Raw genomic sequence first — 25,195 nt, 5'->3', positions numbered from 1 at the left:
TCTTATGAATGAAGTAGAAGTTGAGTATTTGGTCCCATATTCCTAGCACACAATGACTACATCAAGTTTGTGACTCTACAAACTTGTTGGATGCATTTGCAGTTCATTTTGGTTGTGTTTCAGATGATTTTGTGCCAGAAAGTAATGAATGGTAAATAATGTATTTTGTCATTTTGATGTCACTTGCATTTTTAAATAAGAATATAATATGTTTCTACACACTTTACATTTAGGGCTCCTGAGTGGCGCAGCGGTCTAAGGCACTACATCTCAGTGCAAGAGGTATCACTACAGTCCCTGGTTCAAATCTAGGCGGCATCATATCTGGCCATGATTGGGAGTCCCATAGGGCGGTGCACAATTGGCCCAGCGTTGGCTGGGGTAGGCTGTCATTGTAAATAAGAATTTGTTCTTAACTGACTTGCCTAGTTAAATAAAGGTAAAATAAATAAAAAAATGTGGATGCTACCATGACTACAGATAATCCTGAACGAATTGTGTATAATGACGAGTGAGAAAGTTAAGAGGGTCAAAGATCATACCCCAAAGACACACTAACCTCTCACCATTACCAATTACAAGGGAAGTTAGAGTGTCAACTATCACACCCCCAAGACATGCTAACTTTCTGCTCTTCACCCAGGTTTTCATATTCCACAACATATGAAAGGTGGAAGCTGTTACTGGGAGGTAGAGAAGAGTGGTCCGGATGTATATAGCCTCATATAAAGATATTAAGAGAACAGGTGGTAATGACTCAGTATTAGCATTATCATGTTGGTTATCATTTCAGACACAATAATGATGAGATTAAAGTATCAGGCCCTCAGCCCTCCAGAGTAGGAGTGTACCTGGATCACAAAGCAGGTTCTCTGTCCTTCTACAGCGTTTCGGACTCAATGCCTCTCCTCCAGAGTCCAGACCACATTCACTCAGCCCCTCTATCCTGGATTTTGAACATAAAAAGATAAGAGCTGTGTAAACTGTGATCGAGGAAGCCTTACTAGAGAGATGCTTTATGTTCTTTAACCCTGTGCAATTATTGCATTTTGTGATCGAAGATGTGATCTTAAGTTTAGTCAACGTTTCAATCTTGTACATTTACCTCAATGTTTGATTCGATGTACATACTGAATAACAACTTGATAGAAACTTGTAAATAAGAATATGTTCTTACTTGACTTGCCTGATATTGAATTTAACATTGATATCTTGAAACAAATGTCAATAAATGAAGACTTCTAATCTCAACCTCAGTTCTCACTGGATACATATGTAGTATTTCTTATTTTTTTGATATTTTTTTGGAGAGACTCATCTACAGTCCGGATTGGTTTAAATAGCTACTGCTAAACTTAGCCAGATAATTAAATAGCCTACATTATGAGACATCTCTAAGCAGAAGGGTACTCCAGTAATGTCCTGGGTACTGTTACAGCATTGACTTTTGTGAGCTGTGCTGCAGTGTAAAAACTCAACCATAAGCCTGAATCATACTTAACATGCAACATTCAATTTCTTATTTAAAAGATAATAGTCAAACACATGACATAAGACTATCTCCACACCACAGTTATTTTTTAGCCCTTTTTTTTATTAATATCATAATCATTTAACATAGTTATGACCTTTTTTATGAAAATAGTTCAGTAGAAAGACATTTCCATTAAAAAGTTCAGCGACTACTTCTGGCTCCTCCATTCATACAGTCTTTATTTCTGACCTCGCATACAGTCCAACCATCTGTGGTTAAAATGATCCAATGAGAGAGAGTGTGTGTGTGTGTCCATGTTCTCGCTTCTGGCCAATCAGAAATGAAGAGTGAACAGGAACAGGCGACAGGTATGTTTATCAACCAATAGTTAAAGTTTTTTTCAGACGCAGGAAGGATTTTTCTTTGTTTTCTTTCTGAGGGGGTGGGATTGTGACAGAGGTGACTTTTCTTTCTAGGAACGGGATGAATCGCCTAAACCTAACCTTCCACATGTGCCTCTGTTAAAATTGACTGGACTGGATGGTCTTGCTGGTTGGTCGGTCATCATGGCCATGGCTTATAAAATGCTTTGTCGGTCTGATGTCTCCAAGTGCATTGTGATAGGCGGACCACTAAGTGACAATAGGGCAACACGTTCTCTCCCCCTAAACATCCTAAGTCTAGTCATGTAATCCTTTCCTCAAGGACACAGATGGTCTGGTAACAGTATTTCTGTCAGTCTGTGCCACGGCGACTGGCATTTCCCCTCGCTTCTCGAGCACTTTGGAATGCCCCCCTGACCAATCCAGCCAGACCAACTGACACAAAGCAGCCAATGACCAGTGAGAGGAGAGGAAGAGCGTCTCCATGGCTCCAGCCAGTAGCATTAGAGTCCACGTGGAGGAGTCCCGCCCCCTCTTGTTGAGTGTCTCTGGGGGCGGGGTTTCCTCTGTGGTTTGGAGAAGCTGGTTGGTTGATGGTCCTGTCTTCGGGGATGTCACTATGGCAGGTGGGAGCGGGTTGGTTGTGGGGCCCTCAGTCGCTGTCCGAGGCCACCGCAGATGAGCCTTTCCTCTTCCTCTTGGGAGCTTTGGGTTTAGAGTCCTCTTCCTCCTGGAGTAGGGGTGGAAATAAAAAGGAGGTTTGAGGAACAAGTGGAGACCGAAATAGCTATAATTACACAGCTGAGAGAGAAACAAAATAGTTCCTGATTAACAGTTTAGGTTCCGTTAATCAGCAATTAATAGAACCTAAATCTAATCCTGGTGCTGGAGTGTAAAAGGTTATGGGACTATGGGAGGCTCATCTTAACACAGAGTCTCTAAACAGGAAGTGGTTATAGGAGGATCTACCGAGGCACTGCTGGATGCGCTTTCTTCCTCGTTGCTAACAGGGGTGGCCGCTCCCTTACGCGACCGCGGAGAGGAAGCGGGGGCCTTGCGCCGTGACTTGGGAGGCTTGGAGGAGGGCTCTTCATACTCCTCTGCCAATGAAAACAGGTCGCTGAATCTGAGTGGCAGAGACAGAAAGAGGGGACACATTTACAATCCTGTCATACTCTTAAACCCCTATAGGACACTCCTAGTAACTGTGTTATTCATAGGCTCTTTAAATGATCCTCTGAGGACAGGAAGAGAGTCTGGGGTCTCACCTCATCTTGTGGGCCTCGTCACAGCTGGCCTGGACGTGCTGCAGTGCCTGCAGGATGGGTGTCTGTGTGAAGACTGGGGACACACAGACAGAAGGGTCAGAGTTCACGGTACGGTACTTATCACTGGGTTAGACATGTGTTTGGGGGATACTAAGGTAAGTGTATAAGGTGGTGTTAGTTTGTTGCTATTGCAGGAGAGATGTGTTTTAGAATAGTAAAACAGTGTGTGTGTGTCTCACAGCTGTTCTTGGTGTTGCTGAGGTTCAGCCTCAGGTTGTCCATGTGCTCCAGGATCTGTTCCAGGGTCAGCTGGGCCAGTTTACTGCTGGAGCTACGCAGACTGGGGGAAACACACAGGCAACAAAACACTCCTTCCTTATACTCCAGTGAACAGGAACACTACTGTGATCAGGCTTTAACCTAACGGTCATCAACACAGTGTGCAGGCTTTTGTTCCAACCCAGCATTTAAACAACCAATTCAACTTATAATCAAGACCATGGGTGATCACTCAGGCTATTTGCAGTGCAGTTAAAATCACCAAAAGCTCACGTCAATGAACAGAAACACTAGAACACCATTCGGAAGCATTTAAACCCATGTGTGTCTTCAGTTAAAGAGATTAAGACTTTTACACCAATGATAATTGTTTTCCTTACCTCGAGAAAATAAACGGTGAAGTAAACAATGCATGGAACATGAGTATGAAAAGGTCTCCTTTAAATCTTTGGAAACAGTTCTGTCAAAAATATTAAATTCTAAGTCGAACCCAGATCTTCTGGAGTGAAAGCGTTGCGCTATAGGTTGAGTCGAAGTACACTATATGACCAAAAGTATGTGGACATCTGCTCGTTGAACATCTCATTCCAAAATCATGTGCATTAATACGGAGTTGGTCCCCCTTTGCTACTTTAACAGCCTCAACTCTACTGGGAAGACTTTCCACTTGATGTTGGAACATTGTTACCGGGACTTGCTTCCATTCAGCCATAAGAACACTAGGGAGGTCGGACACTGATGTTGGGCGATGAGGCCTGGCTGGCAGTCAGCGTTCCAATTCACCCCAAAGGTGTTTGATGGGGTTCAGGTCAAGGCTCTGTGCAGGCCAGTCAAGTTCTTCCACAGACATCTCAACAAACCATTTCTGTATGGTCCCCGCTTTGTGCACGAGGGCATTGTCATGCTGAAACAGGAAAGGGCCTTCCCCAAACTGTTGCCACAAAGTAGGAAGCCTAGAATGTCATTGTATGCTGTAGCATTAATATTTCCCTTTATTGGAACTAAGGGGCCTAGCCCGAACCATGAGAAACAGATCATTATTCCTCATCCACCAAACTTTACAGTTGGCACTATGCATTGGGGCAGGTAGCGTTCTCCTGCCATCCACCAAACCCAGATTCGTCCGTCGGGCTGCCAGACTGAAGCGTGATTCATCACTTCAGAAAATGCGTTTCCACTGCTCCAGAGTCCAATTGCGACGAGTTTTACACTACTCCAGCCGACGCTTGGCATTGTGCATGGTGATCTTAGGCTTGTGTGCGGCTGCTCAACTATTGAAACCCATTTCATGAAGCTCATGACAAACAGTTGTTGTGCTGACGTTGCTTCCAGTGGCAGTTTGGAACTCGGTAGTGAGTGTTGCAACTGAGGATAGACGATTTTTATGCGCTTCAGCACTCGGCGGTCCCGTTCTGTGAGTTTGTGTGGCCTACCACTTCGCAATAACTGCACTTACAGTTGACAGGGCAGCTCTAGCAGGGAAGAAATTTGACAAACTGACTTTGGCATCCATATGACGCCGCCACGTTGAAAGTCACTGAGCTCTTCAGTACGGGCCATTCTAATGCCAATGTTTGTCTATGGAAATTGCATGGCTGTGTGCTCGATTTTATACACCTGTCAACAGTGGGTGTGGCTGAAATAGCCGAATCCACTAATTTGAAGGGGTGTCCACATACTTTGTATATATGGTGTATGTGTGAGCTATTTTAGAATGTATAGCGAACCAATACACAATTGGATGCCAACATTAGCAATATCCAAACAGTGGATTGACGTAACATCAAAGATCTTCTCTGAAGGTGAACAAAACCATTAAGATTGGGGTAAAAACTCCATCTCTTTAAAAATGGAAAGCAGTGGACTCGTAGTCACCTCTGGCGTTTGCGTGGCAGGTTGTTGTTCTTGATGAGCAGGGCCTTGATGTGTTCCCCCAGGACGTCGTCGTGCTTGGCCGCCCAGTGGCGCAGGATACTGGTGGTGAACTGGTCCTCCGGGTGGCAGGGCCGACTGAGCACCATCTTCACCATCTCCCCACTGGGCCTAAAGTGGGAAGGAGCACCACAGGGATCAGTACTGGTTCCACTGTCGTCTTGTTTTTATTCATTTGCAGAGATATGTACCCGTAACTATAGCTTACTTTTCCCTGCGTAGTTGCAACAGCAAACAGGAGAGTGCTTCTGGGTGTTCTGGAAAGGAAGAGATACAACATGAGCATATTCTGCCAGTGGTAATATCAGGAAAGAATAGTGTAGAACCATTAACACATTTTAGTGAAGGTCAATAGCATACTTAGCTCAAATATTCTAAAGATAAGCCGGTAGTAGCTTAACTGTCAGCTATTAACATAATATTAACACGCTATACATGATGTCAGAACTCAGGTTCTCCGCTTCACAGCACTGTGGGTTTTGACTGACAGCCAGTACAAACTTGAGCACCGCGCGCAACAAGATGCCCACCCTAATAATTGGGCTACTTTTACACGTGTTGTCTGAGTGAGGGAAATGCCCCTGTAAGTCCAAATGTGCACTTCACATATCCATATTTGAAAACTCGTGTCATTTACAGTGTCAACATTTATGATCGCTATGTTTGAACCACAGGATGACATGCGTTATACCCTGGGTTGTCCTGAACAGAAAGAGCCGGTTTGTCATATTGTAGAGAACATTTGCCGCAGAACACACACACTTCAATTCACTCATGACATTCTATGCGCACTAAAATGACCATCTGATTGTCTACAGCTCTGCATTCAACACCATAGTGCCCACGAAACTCATCACGAAGCTAACACCTTCCTCTGCAACTGGATCCTGGACTTCCTGACGGGCCACCCCCAGGTGGTAAGGGTAGGCAACAACACATCTGCCACCCTCATCCTCAACAGTGGGTCGCCTCAGGGGGGCATGCTTAGTCCCCTCCTGTACTCTCTGTTCACCCACGACTGGGTGGCAAAGAACGACTCCAACAACATCATTAAGTTTGCTGACGACACAACAGCAGAGGAGGTCAAAGACCAGGTGGTGCCAGGACAACAACCTCTCCCTCAACATGGGCAAGACAAAGGAGATGATTGTGGACTACAGTCGTGAAGAGGGCACAACAATACCTTTCAGGAGAAAATATTTGGCATGGGTCGCCAGATCCTCAAAACGTTCTACAGCTTCACCATCGAGAGCAAACTGACCGGTTTAAAATGAACCTTTATTTACTAGGCAAGTCAGTTAAGATCAAACCCGGACGACACTGGGCCAATTGTGCACCGTCCTATGGGACTCCCAATCACGGCCGGTTGTTATACAGCCTGGATTCGTACCAGGGTGTCTGTAGTGACGCCTCAAGCTCTGAGATGCAGTGCCTTAGACCACTGCGCCACTCGGGAGCCCCGGTTGCATCACCGCCTGGTATGGCAACTGCTCGGCATCCGGCCGTAAGGTGCTACAGAAGGTAGTACATACAGCCGAGTACGTCGCTGGGGCCAAGCTTCCTGCCATCCAGGACTTATATACTAGGTGGTGTCAGGAAGGCCCAAAAAATTGTTGAAGACTCCAGTCACCCAAGTCATAGACTGTTCTCTCTGCTACTGCACGGCAAGCGGTACCGGAGCACCAAGTCTAGGACTAAAAGGCTCCTTAACAGGTTCTACCCCCAATCCATAAGACTGCTGAACAATCAAATGGCCACCCAGACTACTTACATTGCCCCCCTTTGTTTTTACACTGCTGCTACTCGCTGTTTATTAACTATGCAGTCACTTTACCCCTACCTACATGTACGAATTACCCCGACTAACCTGTACCCCCACACATTGACTCGGCACCGGCACCCCCTGTATATAGCCTCAATATTGTTATTTTATTGTGTTACTTTTTATTTGATTTATTTAGTAAATAATTTCTTTACTTTCTTGAACTGCATTGTTGGTTAAGGGCTTGTAAATTTGATTATAACTTAGATAGCCATGTTGGCAATAGAAAAAGCTTTTCAATGATGCCCACCTGATATAGATTGCGATTAATAATGGAATGTTTATGTGTGTTGGGGACGAAGGGCTGTGTTCCAAACAAAAAAACTACAATGGTGCCTTCTTCAGTTCCATGATGGCAAAGCTAAGAGCGCTAAAAAAACACCTTACAATTGAAGGATCTTCCTTCAGTCGTAAAAGTGCATTGAAATGACTTAGGAACTTGTGCACGGTTTGGAGAGATGTGTGACCACGTGACGACACCAGTTAGACCTCTCACTCAAACCTTTGTCATCGTTTTTTCTTATCTATTCCAAAATGTCAATGAATATTTTTATTATGTTACTGAACGTATCCAGAGTATTGTCAGATATTGTTATTGACAAATATTGTGAAAAGTACAGCAAGTGTAAAATGCACATAAAATCAACATTGTAATATTTGGATTCAGTCTTGTGTAAGGTTAACTGTTGTGTCCTCACCATCAAATTACCCCACCTCCAAAAAGTTATTTCAATTGCTGCCATGGTCATGCATATGACTTGTGAGGTTCTTCTGTTGGAAACATTTAAACTTGGCCCCATCTATACAGGTCAATTTCCACGAGTGTAAGGGGGTCAACAGTCTTAGTGATTTAGCTAAGAATAGTGGAGAGCAGTGTCTACGCCTTTGTGTGTGTGTGTGTGTGTGTATCTCACCTTTGTACTTTAGGTGCTGCAGGATGGGGATAATGGTCTCCAGTGGGATGCTGTGGGCCAGGAAGAGCTGCCAGGTGCTGTACTGCTCAAACGTCTCCCAATCCAGAGACTGGACTGTAAACAATATTTCATACAGTGAGACACAAGCACACAGTTCATACAATACGGAGACTGACAACATTCAGCAGACACAAGCACTACGAGTCTGTGTTTTTAAGTCTGGGTGTGTGTGCCAGTATATGAGTGTGTGTGTCTGACGTTATACGTGACTCACTGAGGATATTGAGGACAGAGTCCTTGCGGAACATCACCAGATTGCCAATCATTACATGACACATCAGCTCCTGCAGCTGAAAAAAAGAAAACAAAGAGAGATGGAGGGAGTAAGATGGGAGGGTTGAAGGAGAAAAATACTATGCAGTACTGCATATTCTTGTGCGAGTGTGGTTGAATTACCTGTGTTGAATCGATGACAGCTACAATCATGTTGAGTAGCTCTGCGCTGCGCAATGTCTCATCTGGGAACTACAGAGAGAGGAGGGAGATATCAGCAGTCAAACGGTGGTATGCTAGAGTGTGTTGGGTGAATGAGTGTGTTGGGTGAATGAGTGTGTTTTTTTTATGTAAATGAGATGGTCTTGACCTCAACATATACAGTACAGTTGGAAAGTATTCAGACCCCTTGACCTTTTCCACATTTTGTTAAGTTACAGCCTTATTCTAAAATTAATTTTTTTGAAAAAAAATGGTTTAAATCTACACACAATACCCCATAATGAAAAAGCAAAAAAAGGTTTATAAATTTTAGCAAATTTATATATTTTTTCTATATCTATAGATCACATGTACACAAGTATTCAGACACTTTACTCAGTACTTTGTTGAAGCACCTTTAGCAGCGATTACAGCCTCGAGTCTTCTATGTTGCTACAAGCTTGGCACACCTGTATTTGGGGAGGTTTCTTCTTCATTCTTCTTTGCAGATCCTCTGAAGCGCTGTCGGGTTGGATGGGGAGTGTTGCTGCACAGCTATTTTCAGGTCTCTCCAGATATGTTATATCGGGTTCAAGTCCGGGCTCTGGCTGGGCCACTCAAGGACATTTAGAGACTGATCCCAATAGCCACTCCTACGTTGTCTTGGCTGTGTGCTTAGGGTTGTTGTTCTGTTGGAGGGTGAACCTTCGCCCCAGTCTGAGTTCCTGAGCGGTCTGGAGCAGGTTTCCATCAAGGATCTCTCTGTACTTTGCTCCGTTGATCTTTCCCTTGATCCTGACTAGTCTCCTAGTTCCTGCAGCTGAAAAACATCCCCAAAGCATGATGCTGCTGCCACCACCATAGGGGGGATGGTGGCAGGTTTCCTCGTAGGGATGGTGGCAGGTTTCACCATAGGGATGGTGGCAGGTTTCTTCCAGACATGACGCTTGGCATTCAGGCCAAAGAGTTCAATCTTTGTTAGTACCCTTTCCCAGATCTGTGCCTCAACACAATCCTGTCGCTGAGCTCTACGGACAATTCCTTCGACCTCATGGAAAGTTTGGGACCTTATATAGACAGGTGTGTTTTTCCAATCAATTGAATTGACCACAGGTGGACACCAATCAAGTTGTAGAAACATCTCAAGGATCATCAATGGGAACAGGATGCACCGGAGCTCAATTTCGAGTCTCATCGCAGAGGGTCTGAATACTTATGTAAATAAGAAGTTGATCTTTAATACATTTCCAAAAATGTCAGGTATAATCCTAGAGAAGAAAAACACTATTTAACACATTTTATAATAAGGCTGTAACATAATAAAATGTGGAAAAGGGAAGGGGTCTGAATACTTTCTGAGGAATATTCACACCCCTTGACTTTGTCCACATTTTGTTGTGTTAAAGTGGGATTAAAATGGATTTAAATGGTCATTTTTTGTCAAAGAAGAATTCTAACGGAACATAATTTAAGGAAAATAAAACACTGATATATCTTGATTAGATAAGTATTCAACCCCCTGAGTCAAGACATGTTTGGCAGTGATTAGAACTGTGAGTCTTTATGGGTAAGTGTCTAAGAGATTTGCACACCTGGATTGTACAATATTTACCCACCCAATCTACCTACCTCATCCTGTTTTTATTTTATTTACTTTTCTGCTCTTTTGCACACCAGTATCTCTACTTGCACATCATCACCTGCTCATTTATCACTCCAGTGTTAATCTTCTAAATTGTAATTATTCGCTCCTATGGCCTATTAATTGCCTACCTCCTCATGCCTTTTGCACACACTGTATATAGACATTCTTTTTTCTACTGTGTCGTTGACTTGTTTATTGTTTACTCCATGTGTAACTCTGTGTTGTTGTCTGTGTCACACTGCTTTGCTTTATCTTGGCCAGATTGCAGTTGTAAAAGAGAACTTGTTCTCAACTAGCCTACCTGGTTAAATAACGGTGAAATATAATAATAATTTTAAAAAATTAAGCTCTGTCAAGTTGGTTCTTGATCATTGCTAGACAGCCATTTTCAAGTCTCTTGCTAGATAGCCATTTTCAAGACTGTAACTAGTCCACTCAGGAACATGCAATGGCGTCTTGATAAGCAACTACAGTGTATATTTGATCTTTTAGGTAATTATCCTGCTGAAAGGTGAATTTGTCTCCCAGTGTCTACTTGAAAGCAGACTGAACCAAATTTCTCTAGGATTATACCTGTTTATTTTTACCCTAAAAAAAAAAAAACTCTAGTCCTTGCCGATGACAAGCATACCCATAACATGATGCAGCCACCACCATGCTTGAAAATATGAAGAGTGGTACTCAGTGATGTGTCGTGCTGGATTTGCCTCAAACATACTGTTTGGTATTCAGGACAAAAAGTTAATATCTTTGCTACATTTTTAAAAATGTCTTCTTTTCACTCTTATTTATGTTAGTATTGTGGAGTAGCTACAATGTTGTTGAACAATCTTCGGTTATCTCCCATCACCATTGGCCTCATGGTGAAATCCTCTCCGGCAACTGAGTTAGGAAGGACGCCTGTATCTTTGTAGTGACTGGGTGTATCGATACACCATCCAAAGAGATATTCAATGTCTGCTTTGTTTTACCCATCTACAAATAGGTGCCCTTCTTTGCGAACCATTGGAAAACATCCCTGGTCTTTGTGGTTGAATCTGTGTTTGAAATTCCCTGCTCAAATGAGGGACCTTACAGATAATTGTGTGTGGGGTACAGAGATGAGGTAATCATTTAAAAATCATGATAAACACAATTACTGCACACAGTGAGTCCATGTGACATTTTTACTCCTGAACTTATTTAGACTTACCATAACAAAAGGGTTGAATACTTACTGATTCAAGCCAATTCAGCTTTTCATTTGTAAACATTTTCTAAAACATAATTCCACTTTGACATTATGGGGTATTTGTGAGTAGACCAGTGACTCAAAATCTCAATTGAACCCATTTTAAATTCAGCCTGTAACACAACAACATTTGGGATAAGTCCATCTTTGAAGATGGTGTTTGCGTGTACCTCAGTGTAGATGGATGGTGTGAGATAGCAGAGGAGCCTGATGTCGTCCTCCTGGCAGGCCTTCATATCCATCATCAGACAGGTGTGCAGGTCTCCTAGCGCTGTGGCCTGGGCAAAAGACTCATACAGACTCATCTTCCCCATCGCCGCTTTACTGTGGTGGGAGACGATGTTACAACAATGTTAGAACTAGGTTTCAGCTATGACTAAACAATGGTGCAACAACACTAGATCAAATGATGTTAAACCTACGGAGCCGTTAGATGGCAAAAATGTGTACAGACTCATGTCTCCAATGACAGCTTTATCGCGGTAGAAGGAGCATTAGCAGCAGCATTAGAGAAACTAAAAAAGTGCACGGTTATAGGAAAGGAGCTAGATAATCAGTAACTTCAGGCAGACAACAAAATCTCTAACGCAAAATCTCTATCTCTATAACCGTGCACTTTTTTCCCTCAGCCTCCCTGAAGCCAAGGGGTCCTCATTCATTTTTAAAGCTAATGCTAAGCAGTGTGTTGGGCCCAGTGCCCTCACCTGGCCTTGAGGTAGTAAAGCAGGTGGTAGCCGATCTTGGGCTGTTTCTGGTAGAGCTCCGCCAGCATCTCCAGCAGCACTGAGAAGCCACTGTTGTCCTCCTGCATCTGACACAGGTTCCTGAACACCAGGCACACAGGCTTACACACAGACTCCTCCAGCGACCTGGGAACAAATGAACACACAGTTAATATTTAAAAATACATTTTTTTAAATCCTCTCATGTATACACAAATGTACGGCAGAGGCCGCACACACACTTACTCTTCTGTGATCTCGTCGGGAAGCACGTCTCCTCTGAAGTGGCCCTTGAAGAGCTCGGCCAGACAGGAGGCCAGAGTTGACATCTGCTCTGAGTCAAAGTCCTCCTGAGAGCGAGCGAGAGAGAGAGAGAGAGGGCGAGAGAGAGAGAGGGCGAGCAAGAGAGAGGGCGAGCAAGAGAAAGGGCGAGCAAGAGAGAGAGCGAGCAAGAGAGAGAGCGGGAACATCAATAAAACACAGAGAATTCTCATTTCCCCCCACAAGAGATACACTGAGTGTACAAAACATTAAGAACACCTGCTCTTTCCATGACAGACTGACCAGGTGAAAGCTATGATCCCTTATTCATGTCACTTGTTAAATCCACTTCAATCCGTGTAGATTAAGGGGAGGAGACAGGTTAAAGAAAGATTTTTAAGCCTTGAGACGAGACAATTGATTGTGTATGTGTGCCCTTCAGAGGGTGAATGGGCAAGACAAAATATTTAAGTGCCTTTGAACAGGGTATGGTAGTAGGTGCAACGCTTCTGCGTTTTTCACACTCAACAGTTTCCTGTGTGTATCAAGAATGGTCCCACATCTAGCCAACTTGACAACTGTTGGAAGCATTGGAGTCAACATGGGCCAACATCCCTGTGGAACGCTTTCAACACCTTGCTGAGTCCATGCCCCGACGAATTGAGGCTGTGCTGAAGGCAAAAGGGCAGGGGTGCAACTCAATATTTAAGAGGTGTCCTTCATGTTTTGTACACTCAGTGTATGATGACCCCCAATAAATATCTGGATTTAAGCCCATGTTATTCAGACGACCTTGTTCTTTTAGTTCACTCACCTCCAAGATCAGATCCACGATCTCCTGCATGACTTCACAATGTGTCTCAGTGTCACTGTTGGGGGGACAGATGGGAAAGGAAATCATTATTAACGAGCCCATTTCGAATAAAAGACTTCCAGGGCTGCAATCACCAATGTTGTTGCAATCAGCAACGACAGCAATGGGAGTGATTGGGGGGAGGCTGAGAGATGAAGTATGAAAGCGGCTCTCCAAATCAACTCAAATCAATGGACGGAAAATGGCAGAAACAACCCAACCTACTAGTGAGCTAGGCAGAGGCGTGAAGCGAACGACATTATTGTCAACGCCTCCTCATTCGATACATAAGCTAACAGTGTGAACGGGAAGAGCAGGGATCTCCAACACTGGTCGTGAAAAGCTACTGGGCGTGCAAGCCTTTGTTCTAGCCCCACGGTAACCCACCCGATTGAAATAATCAAGGTCGAAACTGAAGAGGACCATGAATACCTGGAAACAAGTGCATTAGTGCCGGGGTGGAACAAAAGACTTCGCACCCAGTAGCTCTCCGAGGTCTTGATTTGGGATCGGGCACGTGTGACTGAGGATCTGACTGAGAATGTCAGTGAATGTGAAAGATTGAGTGTTAAAAGCGGCAATGAATTAAAAAATATATATATTCCTATATGTTTGCTTTGGTAATGTCTTACGCCAATCACGCTAATTGAATTGAATTAAATGGAGTGTGCTTGTTTGTTAGACAAATAATGTTATGATGCGAGGGCATTGTCAAGTCACATCCACTCAACTGACCTTCCTTTCTGTAACTGCAACACCTTCTCCTTCATCATGTCGTCCAATTGGTCCACGTAGGGAGTGATGTCAGCGGGCTCCTCAATAATGGCCTCTTTGATTGGGTGGAATCGGAACTCCCGCTTTTTATTTCCTGTAATAACCAAAATGAGAGGTCAGCCAATGACTTGAAGCGGATGAGTAAGAAGCAGAGTGAGATTGAGTCCCTAATATGTTTCCAGTCTTTTGAATTGGTTTGTGGGTTTCTAAATTACTTTCACCTGCAAGTTTCTGATTTGGTGTCATTGAAGCTAAAAGCAGTGTTAATGTATTAAGCTGCTGATCTATGTTGAAAGGGGGGGTGAAAGCAAAACTAATCTAATGTGGTGATAATCAGAGTTCAGATTATGCTAGTGATAGCCCAAACAGATCTGGGACCAGTCCTGTCTATCCAACTCCTATGGTCATTGTCATCCATAGGAGTTGGCATGACAGCACAAACAGATCTGGGACCAGGCTAGATCACGTTAGAGGTCATTTGGTGTAAAATGCAGTGGAATAGATTGTACCAATTTAAGTGTTGAGAGTCTGGTGGTTATAACACAGTATCTATTATATGGGTTGAGTGCAGTAATAAAATGAGTCCTTCCTTACCCTCACCCTTGTTGTTAATCTCCTCCTCATCGTCGCTGAAGGCAGCCTCCGTGTTGTCATAGCAACCACCCTCCTTGTCCAGCAACACATGATTGTCCATCTCCAAGGAAACAGACTCCTCCATTTTCACTGATGAGCGAAGGGTGATTAGACGGCATTGTAGTGTAGAGGCAAGGAAACAGAAGTTTCTCAGATAAGGTAACACGAATAACAGCTTAGCTAGATATATCCCTCCAAAAAAACACACACACCACACACACACAATTTTCTTGGTCAACCTTATTCAAAGTAGTTAAACATTAACACTAGGATCAATTATTTAATCATGCAATATTTAATGGGGGCAATTCACATGTTAAACTGTCAGTTGCACCCCAATACAATTCAATAAAGTCATATTGAATTGAAAATGCTCTACTTTACAGTTCCTGTTCAAGATGGAACATGCTCTAATTCAGCAGACACTTTTACCCAAGGCCACTTTCAGTTGGCACAACAGCCTGAGCTCTAGGGACTAGAGGCTATTCAAAAGACAAGGTCTACTTTCCCAGCTGTTGCTAGAAAGATGCCATTTCAACTCTACCAATATCATAAAGCATGATTCAAAGGTTGCTTCTTTATGATTCCCAACCTGACAATATTCATTAGTGTTATTGTACATGCCCGGGGGAGGATGGTTGCAGATGAGGGATGTTTATTTTGCATGTCTGTAACTGTAATGAGCTGTGTAAAGAAATTCCTCTTTTAGGACCACCAACAGTGTTGATTTATTCATTCATTCATGTTAATAAATAAAAGTTTCATTACTTTCATTTGTACCTTCATCCCTTCCCTCTGTGGGGGGTGAGGGGGAACTGCAGAACTCTGGAAAGCGTTCCCTCAGCATGGAGCGCAGCTCCCGGTCCAGTTTGGGGTTGTCAAAGAGTGGGGCTAGGTGACTGAGGGAGGAAAAGACAGACATATACGTGGTTACAATAAGATCCACGGACACAAAATGGAATAAAATAACTAAATCACTGACAATACCAAAATCATTGGATCAAAAATATAGGTTCAATTGAAATATAATATTACATTTGTTTATGCATAACTGTGACAAGGTCTATGGTCAAATATATCCTATGATGGCGGTGGTGTGTGCATGTATGCGTGAGAGAGAGACTCACGCCAGCACTCTTTTCTCCATGATGAAGGTGAGAGAGTTGAAGACTCCCTGACGCACCTGGCCTTCCAGAGGGGGGAAAAAGTGAGGGATGATCTGCGAGGGAGAGAGAGGAGGAGCGGGTGAAGAAAAGAGAGCAAAACAGAGTAGGATCAACTGAAGTCAAGAAGGGGTCAAAAGAGGAGATGGGTCAAACATCTGAGAGAAGGCCAAAATACCACACATCTAACGTCTCTAAAGCATGGCATGACGAACACTAAATAAAGTTGCCATTAAACTTCCCCACTGCTGTAAATTTAACACTCGTTTCCCAAGTCAGACCAAACGGGTGAACACTGCAGGAAAGGTAAAAACACCTCTTCACTCTCTAATGCTTTGCTAACACACGGAGCATGAAGCACGTGTCAACAAAGTCTATTCCAATTGGAATGGCTAAAAAAAAAAAACAGCAAAATCACCATAGCTAAGTGATATGAATTGAGCTCCATTGTGTAATGTGTGCATCCACTCACTCGACACATGAAGTCCAGGAGAGTGGCAGTGATGGCTGGATGAGGCTTCATGGAGTGGTGCATCACCAAGATGGCCGGCTCTGAGAGGGAGGGGGAAGAGAGAATGGATGGGTAAACCATGAAAACAGAAAGGGAAGAGAAAACAGTGCATACTGTGGCAGAGAGAAGGTGATAGCAGAAAGGCGTCCATCTCGTAAACTCTGTTTCCGTTATTCTAATATACCACTAACCCAGCACGCAAAAACATGTTGCCCTACTTCTATACATTTGGTTGAGCACATTGGCCCCTTACATGAAGAGTTACAGGTGGAGTTTTCCACCCTCCCCCGTCTTACCTATGTTCATGATGCTGTCCTTCTCTGGGCTGAAGAAGAGCCAGTCGTAGAACAGGGCCAGCTTGGCGTTGGAGGCCGCCACGTTAGACTGAAGATGTAAGTAATAAAAATGTATTTATTACAATGTGATTACTATTTAACAATGTTATTTATGGGTAACGTCCAGTTAAATAGCTGTAAATACTAGGTCAATTCAAATTTTAAAAATCTTCATTGTCTACTTAATTAACAGACAGGAAATCATCATTGGCATAAGTGCAAAATAAAGCGCTAGCCATCTTTGCCCAGCCCCTTACCGTGCAGGTGGTGAGCAGCCAGCCAATGATAGCCCAGCGGGGCAGGATGTCGGAGCTCAACACCTCATTGGATGGGTGCACCACGCCGCAGATGTAGCGAATCAGGTCGCAGCGCAGCGACTGGCTCTCTGCCGTGGACAGGTACTGTCTCTGGAACCAGTCCTGGTATCGCTTCTGCTGGCCAAAACGCACCTACAGGGAGAGAGGGACAGGATAGGCATAAAGGAATGTGCATATGCATGTACTATACATGTGCTTGTACTGTTCTGAGAAGTGTTGTAGTGTGTGTGTGTGTGTGTGTGTGTGTGTGTGTGTGTGTGTGTGTGTGTGTGTGTGTTTACCCTGGAGGTCATGAAGAGCAGTTTGGTCTCCATGTCTGGTGTGAGGCGACAAGCCAGGAACTTCCGGGATGTGCGAGCGGTCAGGAGCTGCAGCAAGCCTATAGAACCCAGACGGAGAAGGAGCGAGACAGAGAGGTTTAGAGCTGAGCCACGAGTCCCCACCCCCCACCCCCCCGTGCTGAGCGACACTCTCTTACCCTTACCAGTGAACTGAGGGCTCAGGGCCTGGGGGTTGTGGAGCAGGTCTTTCCACAGCAGCTCCATCTCCGGGATCCGGGCCACAATCTGCAGCAGACGCACCAGGTCTCTCCCAATGATAAAACACTCCATAAACTAGACAGGGACGAGGGTAGAGGAGAGAGAGAAAAATGTCATTACTCATTCAATTACTTCATTGCTGTGTGGAAATTCCTCCATGTCAAACCTAGCTACAGTATAATAACAGTCTGTGTTCTTGGGCATATAGAATATGACATGAATCCTCTTTCTTATCAGTCCTCCTTCCATCAAGAATCCATATGCATCTTCACTCCAATTCTGCCCCCCCTCGGGGATTTAGCTTAACTATACTCCACCCGCTTTCCTCTCCCTCCTTCCAACCTTGAAATGTACTCCTCCCACAATCCCTTACTCACTATATTGCTCTTCTCCTTACCTCCCTGATCACATTACATCACTCCCTCCCTCACCTTCTCTCGAAGCAGGCCGATACAGAAGTCCACCTCCTTCTGCCTGAGGACCAGCAGTGCCGGGGTGCCGTGGTCCACGATGAGGCGCAGGTAGGTGTACACTGACATGGCTATCAGCATGCCACTCTTCAGCACCCACTCTCTGAGAAAAGAAAAAAAAGAGATGGAGATGATTGTAGTTCTCGTGGGTTTGTTGTATGGTAAACCAGATGAGTCCAAACTTCCACAAAGTGTGAGTGTGTTGAGCAAAAAAAGGAACAGAGGGGTGCTCAATAGCAACAATCACAAAAAGGGCTGACCAAGGAAAACTTCCAAAAGGACTAACTTGAGGCAGAAAAGAGTTGGAGCACTCAACAACAAAAAGCAGAGACTGATTTCTGTTGAATTTCTGCCTCAAATGTAGTCCTTTTGGAAGTTTTTCTTGGTAAGCCCTTTCTCATATGTTATGAGCCTACTTCAAAGCATGAGATGATTTTTAAAAAATAATTGTGTGAGATATGTTTTTGCCCTATGATCCAGTTGGACTTTTATTACATGACAATACTGTAGTGAAAGAGTGTTTCCTGTTGAACTCCACTTGCCAACACACCTTTGCTCCACCACTATGTCCAGCACATTCTCCGCCAGCCACAGGTTCTTATTGGTGATGTCTCCTCCTGGACACAGAAGAAAAGCCACATAGCTGCTCAATCAAGCAAACCAACACACAGATAAAAATAACAAACAAAAAGGCGAGGAAGCCATTTTGAGCAACGGTGAAACAAGACAAGACACTACTTTGTGCATTGGCAGAAAGAATTGCTCTGCATCTCAAAGCAGTGAAACCAACAGTGCACATGGTGAATGGACAAACCTGCAATCTGCTTCATAAGGGTCATGAGGATGCCGTCCGCTCCGATTACGCCACTCTTCACCAGCTCCCTCACCAACCACACCAACTGAAAGGAGAGAGAGAGAGAGAGAGGAGGGGGTCATTAGCCAATCACTTACTCATTAGAAAACATCAAAATCTACATGTGTATTTTGTGTCAATAAAGCTAATTAAAATTGAGAGCACAGAAACCGTTTCTGCCTTTTCTACACGGAGACAAACTGTTGACCTGGGTGCGGCACACGTCTTGCAGCTTGAGGAACTTTTCCATGAGGATCTGGTTGATCTTGATCAGGATCACGTTCATGCCGTCCCTATTCACCAGGGTCAGGTCTCTGTAGCACTGCGGAGGGTAGAGTGGAGAATACAAATGTGTTATATGACGAAAGGCTCATTTGCTTTGCAGCATATGGACATACTGTACAGTGTACATACAACACAGTGTGATAACGAACAGCTTTGTGCATCAATAGGGGCTATGTATAAATACTGTAATGTGGATTCAATTGGGCACCCAGTCAAACATGTTCAGGTGACAAGGATTTTGAGGCGCCACAGGAATATTATAGAAGTTCACCATTCTTTAAAAAAGATATATATATTTTTTTAAGAATGGTGAACTTCTATAAACAATAATAATAAAAATTATATATATATGGACAGTGAAAGTCAGAATGTATAGGGGAGACGGATAGAGGAAGACAGACAGGAAGGAGATGGGATTAGTAGCCATGTTGTCAGGGTGATATGTGGTCCGGAGTCTGGAGGGCTAACCATTACAGCAGACTCTGGATCAGAACTTCACCATTCTATAAATCATTTCTATAGATTTACCCAACAGCCCCATTCTACAGAACCTTAGGGTGGAAATGTTCATGTCTCATCATAAGGTGTAATGATAATCTACAGTCTGAAAGTGTGTGTATATATATATATATATATATATATATATATATATATATTACACACACACACATATATATATATATAATAGTGGTGTTAGAGGAAGTGAGATGTGCATAAAATGTGTGTGATACTTGTAATCACACACAGTGGTTTAGGAGGCTGCAGTGTGTGTATTTATAGTGTTATGTGAGGGTGTAATAAATATGAGTGTCTGTACTGTGTGTGTGATGTTTGTTGCGTGAAAGCCATAAATACTGACAAGGACAGTGAGGCTTCAGAGTTTAGCATGAACATTTGTGAAGTGTTTGAGGTGTATGTGATGTATAGATTGGTATGTAGCAGTGGTGGGAAAAGTACTCAATCGTCATACTTGAGTAAAAGTAAAGATACCTTAATAGAAAATTACTCAAGGGGATAAAGGGGGGAAAGAAGTGGGGGTGGGGCAACATCTACCCTCTTTCTTTCTACATGTCCTTGTTCTGTATGTCTTGTTTTGTATTATTTGTTTTGTACCTAGAACTCTGGGTCTTGTTGTTCCTGTCTGCTCTTTTATGTTTAGATAAGAATTTTATACCTGTCTTGTATACCTATACAAGACATGGATTTGATTTGATTTGGAAAAAAAATACACCATTCTTGTGTGTTCAATAAAAAATATTTGAAACAAGAAAATTACTCAAGTAAAAAGTGAAAGTCACCCAGTAAAATACTACTTGAGTAAAGTCTAAAAGTATTTGGTTTTAAATGTACTTATGTATCAAAAGTAAATGGAATTGCTAAGATTTCTAAGAAGTTTGTGAATTGTAACGAGTACTTTTGGGTGTCAGGGAAAATGTATAGAGTAAAAGTTGCCAAAAATATAAATAGTAATTTAAAGTAAAGATACGCCAAAAAACAACTTAAGTAGTACTTTAAAGTATTTTTACTGAAGTACTTTACAACACTGGGTGGTAGAGTATTTGGAGTCTATAATTCCATTCACATATCCTGTAGCCTAAAGTATTCAAGGTATTAGGGTGTTGATAACAGCACACTATTTTTAGTGCACTCACAAGAGTCACTATGTAAGCTAATTCAAACCATGTGAGGTGTGTATAAATATTGGTGTGTGTATAGTGAATGCAATCAATGGAGACATGATCATGAGAGCTTTCCGACACTCCTGGTTTGACCCGGAGTCTCCCAGAATTGGCTTTCGACTTCCAGCAAACAGGAAAACTATTCCAGAGTATTTTGAAAAGGCAATAACGAAATTAGGCTAAGATGTAAACATGTTGAATCTACCCGAAATGAGCTCCGTCTGACTTGGCAACCATAATGATCATATGAAATGGTAACGTGTTTGATAATGATATGAAGTAATGATCATGTATATGGTAGTAATGAGGCCTTACCCTCTGTGCCTGTGAGGGTTCTGTGAGCAGCAGAGCGAAGAGTCCCAGACACACCTCCTCGTGCTGCTGTGGACCTTTACACACCTAGAGAAGGGAGATGAGGATAATATATCATACCATGTAACCTATCCCTGACCAAGGTATGTGTAATTTATTATTATTTCTCTCGCTCTCTGCATTGTGGGGAAGGGCCCATAAAGTAAGCATTTCACTGTTAGTCTACACCTGTTGTTTATGAAGTATGTGACAAATAAAATGTCATTTGATGGGGCTGTAGCCTCCATTATCATGGTGTTGACGAAGGAGGCTTCAGCCGTATTAGGGCTTCATGTAACTTGAACCTATTCAATTCAACATCTTACATTCCTTGTCATTTCAGCAGGCCATGACAACCACCATCTCAGATTGTCTTGTCTTTGTAGTTAGAAACAGGTAAGATTGGCATTCCTGAAATTATTTTGATGAAATGTAATTTTAATTGAGAAATTAAGCTAACTGTGTAGTGCTTTGCATTGTAATGATATTAGGTTGTGTTGGGTTTAATAGTACATGTCACAAATCACAATACATTTAGAGCTGTTTCCTAATAACTTTATTGAAAAACATAAGAGTGCCATGCAAATCATTATTTTATTGGAGTTGTCACTACATTTTAGTCCCTGGCCCATTTCGCCATCAAAGTTTGGGCTTGTAGGAGAAGTTCTCACCTAGCCTACAAGTAGCATACTGTATAATCTTACACATCTCAATATGCTTATGTAGCATATGCGTCACATCCTTTGAGTTCTAACATTTACAAAGGGCATTGCAGAAATGTGTAGGAGAACAGATCAATTGCTGATGACTCTGACCATAGTCACATTCTATTAGATTCAATTCAATCATGTGCTATACAACTAATCTAATGTAGAGCCTAAGGCTCAACTAAAATATGTAAGTAGCTACATCTCATCTGCATATTCTAGTATGCAGAGTCCCATCCCATGGTGGTGGACTATTAGTGAGAGGGCGAGGGACTCACATTAGCTGTGATAGCATCGTTGGCTTCACGCTCCGACAGGCCATTTGTCAACGAAGTGACGATCGCCACACACCTCTCCAACCGCTAATGAACACAATAAAAAAAGGAATGTTAACCACAAAGCCAGAAAGACACCCAGAAGCATAGATAGGCCTAATTGTTCACAATTCACAATATGGGCATACACACACACACAGACAGAAACACACACAAGATGCCACACAAAAAACAACACAGCACACTAAAACACATGGGCACAACAAGTCAGAGAAAGCATACACACAAATCACACAGAAAGGCTGCACACAAACAACAACAGAACGATGATCACTGTCAATTGAGCTAGCTACTGTATGAAAATGCCTTAACCGTGTGGGGGTTAGGCTCTTGATTTTTTTTAGGGGAAGGATCACTACAAGGGTTTGTCAGAAAAGGTACTTTATGTGTATGATGAGTTTTGCGCATGTGCACGGGCTCATCTATGTTTACCAAAATAGCATGCTAAATGCTACCCTAAATTCTGCTGGATTCCCCATCATTTAAACTCACGTCAACAGAGCGAAAATACGTACTGCAAACATACACATGCCATGCTATAAAATGCAATTTCGAATTAGTAACCAAACTTGCTGAATGATAGCTAGCTAGCAACATACAGGCTATGTTGTAAAAAAATGGTTCCGTGTCTTTGTAGTGAATGTTTTATAACGTGCTGTATGGTTGAACAGATGTTCGTATGATGTAGCAAAGCTTATTGAGAATGTTTTATAGTAGCCCTACCTCCTCCAGCTCATCTTTTGCGTCCAGGGTCGTGGACACCAATAGGCGACCCTGTGGTTTCCCCTTTGCCGGTGAAGGCTCCATCACCTCCCGCCTCGCTTCGTCTGGCCCCAGAGGACTTGAGGGGTTAGACACTAGGGTTCGGGGAAAATTCTAAATGGCTTTCTCGTAGCAATGGATCGGCTCTAACAATAGACAGTTGTTTAGACTCTTTTTACACGGTCTTCGTCGGACACCGTGTTTTTTTGACTTGGTTAGTCCACCTTTCAGTCTCACTCCGGTGCTTTCGACAGTGTCCGAATAAAACAAACTAACTTCCGGAGGGCATGGTGGCCTAGCGGAAGTATTCGTTCACAGAGCTAGCAGAAGGGAGGGCCCATAAGGCTCTTTTAAGCCAATGATTGATCTACTTATTTTGATTGACATAATGGCTTACCAATGAACGCAGAGAAAACCGGCCAATGAGTGGCAACGTAACTTGAGCATTGAAATGAAGACGTTTGTGTCATTTTTGTAAGTATATAATAAAAGAGGCGCATCACCTTTTTTGTTGTTGAAATGTGTGTATTGAAAATAAATCAGGACAATTGTTCTTCATTATCATGCTAAGTTAAAGCAATAGCATTCAAGACCAATTACCTTCTAAATAATACATTTTACAGTTCATTAAGCAAAACGTTGGAAACATGCTTGAAATTCGCTATAGCTGCCTACATTAGCCTACTCCAAGGAAAATGTGCTTAGTGACAAGAAGAATGTTGTGGCAAACTACTAGTTATATATTTGTACCGCTGAGGGCGCAACAACCCATGACAACGAACAACAACATTCATCCAAGCAAGCCAGACCAAATGTATTAAACACATTTTTTTGCAAATATACTTTCATGTTTTACATACACGGACCATTTAGCCATAACAGTTATCCCGTTTTTCAAAGTTTTTTTAAAACCAATGCACAGTAATTCATTCAGTTTAATCTAAACACAAACTAAGGACACAGGAACACAGAAAGCGACCAAGAAGTGATTGAAGATTAGTTGAATCTAGTTGAGTTCTATTAAATTAGTTGAATTCCATTAGTTTAGTTTTAGTTCACGAGTTATGTTAGTTTAGCTTAGTTTAGTTGTTTATCTACAGGGAAACCAAACCAGCTGTGGATATGGTAAATAAAGGACCCCAGCAGGGTAAGGAGGGCAAATGAGGTGTTGGTGATGAAATAGAAGAAGCCTGATATGTCTTCCAAACAGGAGTGGATGTCAAGGTCCAACAGTTTAGTGCCTTTCTTATCCTCTGGGAATTTGAAAACAAAATCGTGAGCATAAACAACTTGTGTTTGCTACAGTCATAGGTGAAAGAGTTATCTCTAAATTAAGGAAATGTAAGGCAGGAAGAGAACATATCACTGTCTCACGGATCTCTGTAACCTCGTTCTGAGCTACTTGTAAAAGCCTCTTACTTGAGTGAGTTTGGCTCATATGAGGAAATCTGAAGACAGAAGTCAGGAATTGGACAGGTAGAGCTGTTTTAGCATTGGGATTGGGTGAAACAGCTCTGGAGGGTGGGCTGTGAGGTCATCATGAGAGGCTATATAATGAGGTATTTTCGCATTGGGACCCTGATTGTCAACATTGAGGTTTTCCAGGATAGCAGGTTAGAGAATGTTGGAGAGATTGGTTTCTTTTGTGTCATAGAATATAGCATTCATATAGCATTCATATCAAGGGTTAGTAAGCTTCTTAGTCCTGTGAACACAGCGCCTGTTATATGATCTTCATTAAGTTTATTTGATGACAGATGAAGATACAGTATGTAAGGCTGGCCAGTCTCTCAAAGTCCACAGGTTCCAAATTTACAATTTGATTGTCAGATGAATTCAACTCCCTACGTGATTGTATGCTTTAAAGTCTTCTTTTCTGATTGATTTAATATTATTTCCTGTCAAATCCAACATTTTGAGTTTCTGCAAACCATCCTTGAAAGTATCACCCAAGGTCAGGCTCTCTATAAAGGCCCCCAAATCTTGGAAAAAACTGCCCTCAAGGTTTGTTGTTATTAAGATTGAGTTCTGTGAGTCTGGTGAGATTGGCTAAATCTGAACAGCCTAGATTATTGATGTTATTGCTGCTGAAATCCAGAATTTACAGTGTTGCTTGTGACGTTTGGCACAGATGAAAGCTTATTGTCATTCTCAGCTGCTTCATTGATTAGGAAGATAACTCAAGACAGTTCACTAATAATGTTAAATTACATGTTCAGCTCA

General features: G+C 42.6%; 1 protein-coding gene across 5 annotated transcripts; it reads right to left on the bottom strand.

Annotated features, from left to right (window-relative positions):
• Window positions 1-1,573: 1,573 nt before the first annotated feature.
• On the bottom strand, window positions 1,574-23,277 carry LOC112232178 (integrator complex subunit 3). 5 transcript variants are annotated; one of them, XM_042295545.1, is made up of 29 exons: window positions 22,934-23,277; window positions 22,154-22,237; window positions 21,133-21,216; window positions 19,062-19,175; window positions 18,815-18,899; window positions 18,551-18,617; window positions 17,962-18,103; window positions 17,470-17,605; window positions 17,273-17,370; window positions 16,932-17,123; window positions 16,636-16,723; window positions 16,301-16,380; window positions 15,793-15,884; window positions 15,434-15,564; window positions 14,627-14,755; window positions 13,994-14,126; window positions 13,220-13,274; window positions 12,391-12,494; window positions 12,127-12,291; window positions 11,593-11,746; window positions 8,529-8,597; window positions 8,347-8,422; window positions 8,073-8,186; window positions 5,545-5,593; window positions 5,280-5,447; window positions 3,365-3,465; window positions 3,126-3,198; window positions 2,827-2,983; window positions 1,574-2,587 (listed from the first exon to the last, which is right to left on the bottom strand). In XM_042295545.1, the coding sequence occupies exons 1-29, from the start codon at window positions 23,015-23,017 to the stop codon at window positions 2,510-2,512; spliced, it is 3,102 nt and encodes a 1,033-aa protein (XP_042151479.1). In that variant the 5' UTR covers window positions 23,018-23,277; the 3' UTR covers window positions 1,574-2,509. The 5 variants fall into 5 exon arrangements, with proteins under 5 accessions (XP_042151479.1, XP_042151481.1, XP_042151482.1 ...); XM_042295547.1 differs by having other exon boundaries at window positions 14,633-14,755; XM_042295548.1 differs by having other exon boundaries at window positions 15,446-15,564.
• Window positions 23,278-25,195: the final 1,918 nt, after the last annotated feature.

This window comes from Oncorhynchus tshawytscha, linkage group LG13 (assembly GCF_018296145.1).
Source record: "Oncorhynchus tshawytscha isolate Ot180627B linkage group LG13, Otsh_v2.0, whole genome shotgun sequence".
Taxonomy (NCBI): Eukaryota; Metazoa; Chordata; class Actinopteri; order Salmoniformes; family Salmonidae; genus Oncorhynchus; species Oncorhynchus tshawytscha.
This window is presented reverse-complemented; position numbering and strand designations above follow the sequence as displayed.